This window comes from Elgaria multicarinata, chromosome 5 (assembly GCF_023053635.1).
Source record: "Elgaria multicarinata webbii isolate HBS135686 ecotype San Diego chromosome 5, rElgMul1.1.pri, whole genome shotgun sequence".
NCBI classification, from domain to species: Eukaryota; Metazoa; Chordata; class Lepidosauria; order Squamata; family Anguidae; genus Elgaria; species Elgaria multicarinata.
The window spans coordinates 8,327,512-8,339,446 of NC_086175.1; the positions used below are offsets into that span (position 1 = coordinate 8,327,512).

At 37.2% G+C, this 11,935-nt stretch overlaps 1 protein-coding gene across 2 annotated transcripts in view; it reads left to right on the top strand.

Moving 5' to 3' along the window:
* ELF1 (E74 like ETS transcription factor 1) overlaps positions 1-11,547 on the top strand; it is an 84,802-nt gene extending 73,255 nt beyond the window's left edge. For both annotated transcript variants that reach the window (XM_063125976.1, XM_063125974.1), the window contains exon 9: positions 9,909-11,547. In XM_063125976.1, coding sequence (XP_062982046.1) covers positions 9,909-10,530 — 622 coding nt within the window. In that variant the 3' untranslated portion in view covers positions 10,531-11,547. The remainder of the gene's footprint in view (positions 1-9,908) is intronic.
* Positions 11,548-11,935: the final 388 nt, after the last annotated feature.

Below are 11,935 nucleotides of genomic sequence, written 5' to 3' on the forward strand. Positions count from 1 at the left end.
GGACTGAAAGAAGGGCTTCTCCAGAAGATCTTAAAGCACGGGCAGGCTCATAAGGGAGAATACGTTCTTTCAAATAACCTGGACCCAAGCCATATAGGGCTTTATGGGTCATAACCAGCACTTTGAATTGTGCCTGGAAGCCAGTGGAGCTGTTTTAATACGGGAGTTGTATGCTCCCCATCAACAATCAAACAGCCCCGCTCAACAATCTGGCTGCAGCTCTTTGAACCAGCTGGAGTTTCTGAACACTCTTTAAAGGCAGCCCCACGTAGAGCGTGTTACAGTAATCCAATTGGGATGTAACTAAGGCATGTGTCACGATGGCCTGGTCCAACATCTCTAGGAACCGGTGCAGCTGGTGCACTAGCTTTAACTGTGCAAATGCACTCCTGGCCACCGCCGAAACCTGAGCATCCAGGCTCGGCTGAATCCAGAAGTACACCCAAGCTGCGGACCTGTGTCTTCAGGGGGAGTGTAAACCCATCCAGCACAAGCTGAATCCCTATTCCCTGATCTGCCTTTCGACTGACCAGGAGCACCTCTGTCTTATCTGGATTAAGCTTCAGTTTGTTCACCCTCATCCAAATATGTGTGTGTCCTGGACCTCCTGCCAGTTGATTTCACTGAATGACCTGAATGTCCAAGCACTGAAAGACTATGTTTCATTTCTCTCCATTTGCACTGGTGAATAAATTTCCCCTTAAAAAGTTATGTCCAATCATTTCTTTTATAAACCTCTATCAATTTCACCCTTTGGTCATTAAAAAATAGTGCTTTATTTCAGGCTTTCTTCATTTAAATAATACACCCCTTTAGTCACTTCAGCGGATCTTTTTCTTTTGCACTTTCCTAACATTGTGGGTGTGGCCAGTGTATCAGCATCATCAGGACAACAAGGGTGTCATATTTACCATACAGTTGCTTGCATATACTGTCTGGAAAGGCGTGCCTGATTGAATATTCCTTCCCTTCACTCATACATGCAGGCTGGGACAAGATGAATTATCTTTTCCTTCATAGGGCTGATTCACACTCCTGATTTCTGATCATTTTGATTACTCAGTGTGTGGTAAAATGCAGCTAAATGTGTGAATTGACTCCACTTGCAAGTATTGGATTTGGAATGACATTGGGTTTTAGATGCCTTGTGGCTTATTTCCACATGCAAATCACCACTCAATGTTGCCATTATCAGGTGCAGAACTTGAAAGCATGGCTCTTAGAGAAGCTCTTATTGCACTCTTCAATTAATTTTGTGCATACAGTGTCTTGTCAATAAGTTACTCTTCTGAAGAAATATTTGGATTGTGATTAGGGGATAGAAATATCCTAGTTATTAAAACGTAATCAATTGAAGTTCTCAGTACTTTACTTCACCTTTCTTTTACTGTCAAATGGTGCTAATGTACTTGAAAGCAGTGCTTAGAAATGCCATTTAATATTGAGGTTAGCTTTAATGAAGGCTAGTTCCACACACTGGGTTTTTCGCCTTCTAAACTTAAGGTTCCATTCCTGTTTGTTTCGAGCCATCTGCCTTCAGTGATTCAGTGTAACAAGACCCTGTAGTGACTAGGTTCACAGCTAGGGAATGTGATTGTTCAGCCTGTGTTACTATCACTATATGCTATCTATCCTTTTCTGAGTGAGAATATGGCAGCAAACTTATTTTTTAAGAACGCAGCTTTGACATGACAAAAAGGATGTCCTAAGATATCTGTGTTTGTTAAAGCACAGGACTTCTGCAGTGAAGATTTGAGTCAATGCTAGCATTGTTCTGTATCATGGAAAGACTTGAGATTGCAATCAAGCTGGTTGTCTTCTCTATATTGTGATTCCACATTAACAAAGAATTGAACAGAAGTAATCTGAGATGCAGAAAAGAAGTTGAGCAGAATTTGCAGATTAGCAGCAATACTCCAACGGACAACTACAGTTATCTGTCATTTACACTTATTACCCAGTCTTATTTGACTGTGAACCAAAGCCAAGTGGTATTGATTTGTTCAAGGCCACTAACTAATTAATGGCTGAACTCAAGTTTGAACGCAAATGTCTAAAGCACGCAGGAACTTCAACTCCATGGTAGAGCACTTGTTTTTTCTGTATAAGGTCTCAGGTTCAATCGCTGGCATCTTCAGTTAAAGGCTGTTGTCTCACATGGTTGGGACCAGTGGGACCCACCATAATGCAGTGGGGAGCCAGTGGTTGTTAAACCAATCAGAAATGCTTGCTTCTGGAGAACTCACAAATGTTAAGTGCAATTTCAGGAATGTAATCAAGCGCTAGCTATAATCATCCCAGAAATTGATGTTTCAATTTATTTGTCCTGTCCTTCTAGTCAGGTATGGCCAGATTTAAAAGAGTAGCTGCCTAGCATCTGTGTTTATAAGCAATTACGCCTATTTGAACTGCATGATATATAATTATTTGATTATTGCAAGTCAGAATGGTCGCTGGTTCTCTGGTTCTTATAGCAGGTACACCTACTCCTGGCTTTTTTCAGTTAGCAGATCTGAATAAATCTTTGAATACTTCTCAGAGCAATTTATGGAAGGCACAGTACATATCATTCCCATAGACAGAAAATAGAAGATTTTAGCTTCAAAACAGAAACAATGCTTTTTGTTGGGAAACCTAGTCCTGCCAGCCAAAAACAGGCCCACATTCTCTTCAACCATTGTGAATCCTTATTTTATTTATTTATTTATTTATTTATTACATTTCTATACCGCCCAATAGCCGGAGCTCTCTGTTTTATGCCTCTTCACTAGAGATGTAAAAATTTCTGGAAATTTTGACGCCGTGGAAATTTTTGGAAAATTTGAAATAATGCAATATTAGCACTTTTTACAGATTGGAAGTCACTTTGTTAGTTTAGGAACATAAAATGTAATTATGTCCAAGTTGGTTTGGCATAAAATTATTACATTTGGTATATTAAAAGTACAGTGTATTCAAACAACTATTATAAATTGAATTTACTTTTTTACTTTTTTTGGTAACAAATGGAGCAGCAAGCTCCCGAACTGTTAGGAACACCTGAACTGTAAGGAACCTCTTTGGTTTTGCCAGTTTATGAGAAGCAGACTAAAAATAATTTAAACAACAACAGAGGAAACTATCAACATTAGAAACAAAGAAAATTATTTATGTCTCTGCTAGTCCTCCACAGTGTCTAGCGGACATAAAGCACCCGTTCTCATAAAAAGAACTGAGAAAAAGGGGTGGGGGACCAAGATTCAATCAATATGCATGAAATTTAATCAGACTCATTTTCTGAGTTATAGCCATCACTATCAGTTTCAGTCTCTGCTTCAATGGCAGCACTGCTCCCTGCCCTTTTGGCAGCCGGAAACATAGATCAGCAATTGCAGAATGTGAACTTTATTTGGCAGTTGTCACACCCACAGAATAGGGTAGCAGGAGTTGCTGAAGTGCCTTACAAGGCCTGGAACTTCCTTGCTTGGCATGATGGGTCTGCACACAGATGTCAGTCTCAGGCAAAGCCTGAGCAAGCAAAGAGAATTGGAGCAAATGGGAAAAGAGGGGGAAAGTGTTGGGTCCAGGGGGAGGTAATGGGGGAAACTGGAGTGAAAAGAGTCCCTGGATGAGTTCGTCACTGACCCTCTACTATGCTGTTACCTAACTAAATAAATATTTAGTATGGGGATTATAATCCTGCTGCTTATTAGATATATCAGAATATTATCATGGCTATCTGCAAGGCACTAATCAGGAAGTCAGGCAGATTTCAACATTCTGTTGAAAGAATTTTGCAATTGGGTGTGGCAGTTCTTTTAATGGAAAAGATTTATATTGTAATGAATTCAAATGAATGCAGTTAAACATGCTGTGAAATACACATGAATGCAATACACATGTGTGAATCCCCCCTATATTTCTATTTTAACCTTGGTATGCTAATGGGGCTACTATGGACATTAGCAGTTGTTTGAATATTTGTTTAAAAATAGTTTTTGTTGTTTTTAGCGAACCTGAACAACTTCATACTCCATGTACTTGTGATCAGTTATGGAGTCAGTTGTCTTATCGTTTTTCATCTGCCCTGCACACTTCAGTTTTTTCAAAAACATACATTTAATTGGTAGGCAATCTGATGCCCTTGGGATGTTTTGGACTACAACTCTCATCAGCCCCAACAAGAGTGGCCAATAGTCAAGAATTGTGTAAGTTGTACTCTAAAGTATTTGGATGAACCAGGTTCCTACCCCCCAAATGAATGGGGAAATGAAACTACCAAAAACCTAAGCTAACCGGAGTCTATTCCATCCCCAGCAATATCTGAGAAAGGGTAGGAAAAATAACGTTGCATTTTGCCCGTTTCATAAATTCCATTTTTGTGGTTATACCACTTTAAGAGCACGTGTGTGTGTGTGTGTGTGTATATTTGGTTTTGAAGACAAATGTCTGCATTCCTGTGTATACAAAACCCATACGCAAACACAATCCCATTACAGAGCACTGTTTGGGTCCCTTGGAGCTCAGGAATGAATGAATCAATCTCAGGGGTTGATTCTGCTCCATGTTGGCTTTATCATGATACAGGAGTTAATACTTCCACAGTGCAAATGTGCAACACAGATTTCTTATTTGTAATATTCTTTTGAAGAAAAAACAAAACACTATTAGCTATTGTTGTATATTGGACACATCCTGTTGTTTATTATGAGGCATTGGTTTTTGTTTATCTTGTTTTCTCCTCCATGATGAATTTAAATTAACAGGGTAGGATCCAATCTGTGCCAGTAGTTTTTGTTTTAGACTATGTTTCTGGAATATACTATTAGCTAAATCTTTTATTTATTATTTATTTATTCTTTGAACTAGAGTCATGTTGAAATCAAACTGTATATTTTCAGCTAGGTCTTTAAAGGGGTCTTTTGGGTTTCAGTAGCTGATTGATCCTGTCAGCATAAATTATGGAGTAAGGTTAAGTACCCTGTTCTTAACAGTAGAATTGTTTAATTTTCTATGGGGTCTGTGTTTCCCAATGCTTTTGCGACCTGTCACTAGCTTGCACACACAATAAGTTTGAAGAATATAGCTCAAAATTTTGATGTGCTAGTGATAGATCATATAGCCTTGCACATCTTTTAGATGTTGCAGTGAACCATTTATTTATTTATTTATTTAGAATATTTATATACCGCTTCCCATTAAAAAATTTCAGAGCGGTGTACAAGATAAAATGAAAATAAAAACAGAATAAAACAGTTAAAACAAAATTTAAAAGAAGCAAAAACAGATTCAAGACTGCATATTAAGGAAAGGCTTCTTGGAATAAAGATGTTTTCAGGAGGCGCTGGAAGGGAGTACAAGGTTGGAGCCTGCCTGACCTCCAGAGGCAGGGAATTCCACAGGAGGGGAGCCATCATGCTGAAGGCTCTTCCCCTGGTGGATTCTAATCGGAGGATGGATCTATGTGGAACCACCAGGAGCAGGCCCTCGGATGACCTCAGTGACTGGGCAGGTTGGTAAGGGAGAAGGCGCTCTCTCAGGTATCCTGGTCCCAAGTTGTTTAGGGCTTTGTACGCAAGTACAAGAACCTTAAACCTGGCCCGGTAGCGAATAGGCAGCCAGTGCAGTTCATGAACCATGAAAATGTAATAGAATATTCCAAATCAACTTGCTCTAGATTAGTTCAGGACACAGGATGGTAGCCACAGATGGTGTGGTGGTATTAGGAATTGCAGGTGCCAAGATCCTTGGATAACTAAAGACCCTCTCCTGAAATGTTAGCTTTCATGTTTAGTGGAGATACAAGTATAACTGTTTAGTGGAGATACAAGTTGAAATGTACCTAGCTGGTTAAATAGAAGTCCATCTCCTTGTACCTTCCTGTAAACTGACAAAATGAGTGCAAAAGCATTAGTATGATTGAAACGTAAAGTAGGCATTTCCATTTTGTTTCGTGTTCCAGAGGGAGAGGCGGGTAATAAATAAACAAATGTATTATTATTATCATTTTATTATTATTATTTTCTTCACTCCATTGCGTGCACTGAACAATAAAAGAGAAGAGGCGGGATTTTTGTCATTCCCATGTCAATTATAACAGCTCTTTTACTCCGGTTGACAACAGCTGAATTCATTTTCATAGCTGCCAGAATAGGCATTATTTTTTCTGGCTTGGTAGTAAATTGGTGTGTACTTACATCTTTATATTTTAAAAACCATAGCGTTCAAATTATTTAATTGCTTTTATTTAGTTTTTTTTTTGGTGTTTTGCATTGATTTTTGATGGCCTTTAGAGCAATGGTTTCTAACTGGTGGTCCACGGACCCCAGGGGGGTCCGTGGCACCATTCACATATTAGCTCTGCAAGGTCTGCATTTTAATAAAAGAAAATACACTCTATGTTGATCCAGATTTGAGATTAAAAGTAGGTAATATTGAACTGGATGTGGAAGGGATTGTTTGGGACAAAAAGAGGCATGATTTCTCTCATCACATTTAGGTTTAGTAGCTGCTAGACAAGTCATAATTTGTTTAATTGTAAACTAGACATTAGTAAAATTAAATTTGTCTTTTATTCCTAACTAAATCATTGTCATTTTTGCATGGTAATATCAAAATTACCACAAATTTTATGGTCTGTTTTTTTAGTATACCTAAAATCCTTTGCTTATTAAGGGCTACCCCTTATTTTCTCCAAAAAATTGCTTCGCACTGGTAACTACCATAGAGATAACACATTTTTAAAAGTAGGGGGTCCATGGCTTGGCATTTGAAAAACAAGGGGTTCGCAGTACTTAGCTAATTGGGAACCACTGCTTTAGAGTATTATTAACACACACACTGCTACCAAATGTTGGTCTATGCACCTACTAGGATGTGTCTCAGTTAAGAAATATAAAAACTTTTGCAGTCCAAATTTTTTAGGGCAATGATGCTGGCTTCGCAACTTTTGGCAGCATAGTGGTTATTTTGTGTCCTTGTTTAATAGCAAGGCTGGAAACAAATTGCAAGATTAATGGCTTAGAGTCAATGCTGTGGAAGAGAAACCACTGGCAGAATGGATTTTTCCTCCCACTGCAGCCCCCAGGCGCCCTCCAAATTTGCTCTGGAGCGTTGTGGTGTGAGGGACGTCCATTGGCACAATATTGGATCCAAGCTATCATCTGCCACATTTTCCTAGCAACTTTTTATTGTAGTTTTGAGCCCTGTATTCCTGCAATAGAAGTGGTACTTTGAGGGAAGACGTCTGGAACTTTAGCAATAAATAATAACTGAGTAAATTATACCAAAAATTACTATCTGGAAAAGTCCTCAACATACCAGCTCAGGTGATAAGCACAATTTAGTATATACACGAGAAAGGGACAGTTATAGTGTCAGAAAGGAATTATTTGATGAATGTAATCCCACATGCCGTGTGTGTGTGGGGAAACAACAAATCACAATCACATACAACAAATGTTGAAACCTGCCAGTGTGCTGTAGTCTTAATTAATATTTATATAAAACACAGGAATGATGAACAGACTAGTTGGAATCTCAGTAGAACAATCTGTTTCTATCTTCAGGTTAAGTTTGCATACCTGAGTGACAGTATAGTGTGGCTTAATTGAAGAGAATCTGTACAATAAATATTACTATTTTAAATATACACCTCAAATCACTCCATCTGGTATTTCTAACCTCTGGAATTGGTCTCAGCTTAAATACCTTGCATTCAAAATAGTTTCAGTCTAACTTAACAAATTACAACCATGTTTGTACATACTAGTAAAGCATATTTTTAGTTGTCTGCTTCATTGCGCTTTTCGGCTGATAAGTCAGTTTGACTAGAGCAGAGATGAGGAACGTGGCCCTCCAGATATTGTTGGATTTCAACTCCCATCAGCTGTTGGCAATCCAACAATATCTGGAGGGTCATACATTGTTCACCCCTGGACTAGAGAATGAAGACCAGTGTTTTGGGAAACTTCCAGTTTTGATTGAGAGCACTTAGTTTACGTATGTGTGAAAGTTGCAGTTGCTTTAAAATAATTATAGAGAAGAAAAATAATAAACAATTTACTGTCAACTGTAATTGAATAAAGTGAGAGCACAGGCAAACTTTAATCACATTGTAGTGGGTTTGTTGAGGGATGGAGAAGAGATTCATGTAGTGGTTGAATTAAGTTCAGTGCATGGAAGACCCTGTTTTTCCCCCCAATTTATTTCTAGACTGCCTTTCAAGGCAGAAGCCTATCTTTCATCCTTCTAAAGCTATGGAGAAAAAAAAACTGCTTTATGAAAAAGCAGTATTTTGAGTCATAAGAGCAATAATGAACCCAATCCTCCAAATTTGTACTGCCAACACTAATTAATTTTTAAGCAACCTATATGATTTCTATTACCATTGCACAAATGTAATATTTGTAAAGTGCCATGCTTTTCTTTCTTCTTTTACTTGGCAGTCTCCATGTGCTGGCAATCAAATAATGTTTGAACTAGGTGCCTTCACAGAAAATGGAGATTCTAAGGCCAGCATTTTATGGATAAGATAGATTGTTGCAGCAGCTTATCAAATGTGTTGGCTAAGGAAACCATCATAGGATGAATCCCTTCAGATAATCTAATTTCACTTGATTTTCCCACCATTTTGTAACAGCAAAATTCAGTGTATATGGAGGGGGGAATCCTGCTCTTCAGAATCCATCTTGTGCTTCTTTAAGTGGTATAATTAAGGAACGGAGTATGATACAAAAGGAATCTAATCAGGGGGCTTATTATCACAGCTCCAATTGTTGTGTTGATGTGTGGTTAGAATTTAGACTATGTAATAATCCCAAGGATTAGTCTTCAAGGTATAATGTGTGAGATTGGTCATAAAAATGTATATTAGACAGAAAGATTGCAGAACTGAACCCAGGTATTGACATTAGATCCCATCAGGCTTAGATGGATTTGAGTGGGCGTAAATGGGAGCAGGATTGCAAATTCACATATTTGCTTGTATGACTATTCATAATACTTTGGTATCAATCAGGTTTGAAGGAAGTTATAATGACCAACTGCTATTTCAGATGAGCATGTAGACTTGATTTCTAAAGCTTGTTCACAAAGCTTCAGGATATTTCATATGCTTTTACTGCTCAGGAAAGGGATGGGGTTGAGCATTTATGTGAATGTGTTATAGGTTAGAATCCCCTAGAGTTGCTAACCCTCCAACAGTAAGGCACTGTGAGTGACTAATCATCAAAAATATGGCTGGCTGGGCTTCTTGGTCTGTGCATCCTCAAAGCTTGAAGGATATGGGTGGAATAGACTTGAAGAACAGTTAGCTTGCATCCTTCAGGTAATGCCAGAGGAACCTGAATCTCTTAAGTAAAGCTTGGCTCTAGGTCAATTCAAATTATTTTTATTTATTTATTTATTACATTTATATACCGCCCCATAGCTGAAGCTCTCTGGGCGGTTTACAAAAGTTAAAAACAGTAAACATTAAAAGTATACAAAATTTAAAACATAAATTTTAAAACATAAATTAAAAGGCTATTGTTGATAGCGCATTAACACTTGACTTTTACTATCAAATTGTCCATGTGTCAGACTTTAGTTTTATATAGTATGGCTTGTGTACAAAAATAACTTGGTCCTTTTCATTTGTCAGATTACTCACAACTACATTAGTTCTTCTTCTCAATCCTAATGATAAATTTAGGCTGAAAGACAGTGACATGTTTTGGTGCCTACCAGTAAGTCCCAATACAGCACCATGTACATTGATGGTGCTATATAAATAAATAATGATAATGATAATCATCAGGGATTTAGCATTGAACTTCCAAGTTAAATGCTAAATTACATTGTTACATTATAACAGTATTACAAATGTATTTTGTAATGTGTTTGATTAAAAGTTAGAAAACTCTAATTCTGTTTGCCTATCTTAATAGGACCATTCAAGCTCCTGGCCAAGTTCCAGTAGTTGTATCACCTGGGAACCAACAGCTGCATACTGTAACACTCCAAACAGTGCCTCTAACAACAGTGATAGCCAGTGCAGATCCAACATCTGCATCAACACCCCAAAAGTTTATTCTGCAAGCCATCCCAACTTCACAGCCCATGACTATGCTTAAGGAGAACGTTATGTTGCAGTCTCCAAAGCCAGTCTCACCTTCTTCATCCATTGTCTTCAGTCCTGCTCAGGTCCACCAAGTTCTCACCAGCAATGTGCAGACAATTTGCAATGGAACAGTCAACATGGCTTCTTCTCCATCTTTCAGCACTGCTACCCCTGTGGTAACATTTACAACCAGCAATTCACAAGTGGTTGCTCAACCATCCAACACAGTGATCACTTCAGTTATTAAAGTACCAGAAACTAAACCAACTGTTATACAAGGTGTGATAAAATCGGAAGCAGAGGAGAGCACAGCAGAAGAATGCAAGGACTTAGAGCAAAGTTTCCAGCAGCAGCCTTTTGTGGTGATGGTATCCAGTTCAAATGGATTTCCCTCAGCTGTGCATATTAAACAAGAAAGTGAACAGTTGGAGACAACACCATATGAGTAAATCAATAACTCTGTGGACAGTGATTTTCTTAATGTGATGGGACTTCATCAGCTGTATATGTATAATTTGATTCCAAAGCAGGCATTACAAAGTTATTTTAATTTCTGAAATTAATCTTTATGAATAATACTATAAACTTGATTTCATTTTTGTGACTTGCTAAATGATATAAAATATTAATGTTTCAAAATGCAAGCATGAAGGACCATGCCGTTTAACTTTTATAGATCGCTCTCCAAAATTCTAAATTTCTTACACTTCATGCATTATTTGTCTATATTGCATAATAATGTAATCAGTGCTATAATCCATGCTTTAAAACAATAGTTTTTTTCTACAATGGTGGGTTATTTTTTCATTCCACGTATATGATTCTTCTAGCAAATTCCAAAGATCTATTTTATGCCAGTGGCCTGGATGATTTTTGTTTTTACATGGACAGTAAACAAGTGAACAGTATGAATTTAATTTGTTTCTATTGTATTTTGTCCCAAAAATTATCCATTGTGCAAAAAGGAAGAGATCCACCTCCTTTATCAAGAAGCTATTTACCATTTATATCCTTTACTAGATATTTTCTGTTTTCATAATGTGGATATATTGGATATACCTGTTCACCAAAATTGAAGCTGTCACTACAGGTGCAATTATTTTCAGATCACTTTAACATTAAAAAATGTGCATTTTATTTCCCATTATTGTGTAACAAGGTGAAAAAGAAGTATATGGGACTTTGTAAGTATTTTGAGATTTAAATGTTTCTATAAAAGTACTTTTTCTATTGTAAATATGTAATTTAATTTCTCAAAGATGTTTTTCATTAAAAATTGTTTCTATAGAGCAATATTTTATAGATACAAATAAGATCATTATGTTTAGAGATCTAATGTTATATGTATTCATATATTACAGAGTGAATTTGTATTTAAAAACAAAATTTTAAATTGTGGGACCCTTTTGAACTTTTTGTATTTTTAATTGGTTTATTATGAAAATAAATCAAGGACAACATCTTTATATTTTTTGTTTGTTTGCAAGTCTAGGAGTCTGACACTGAGGCATAGGTTTCTTAAATAGAGCTGGAATCAGGTGGAACATTTTGGAGTAAAATTCTCATGATAACTCAGATCCAATATGGCAAATAATATAAAGTGTCTTCACCAGTGTGACCATTTTTAAACATTAAGCATAAAAAACAAATTTTTATCTTCCAAAATCAGATACTCAGAAAAGTTTACCAAACCTCTTAACTGTTTTGATCAAGAGGAGAAGCAGTAATAGTTTGACACTGCTGATTAATGTAGAATATGGATCTGAGCTGGAAAGCAAAACAGAAACCGCATTCCGATGTCAAGAAACAGTCAAATCCAGAGTATAGAAATGTGTGCTCCTTTGGCAAGCACTG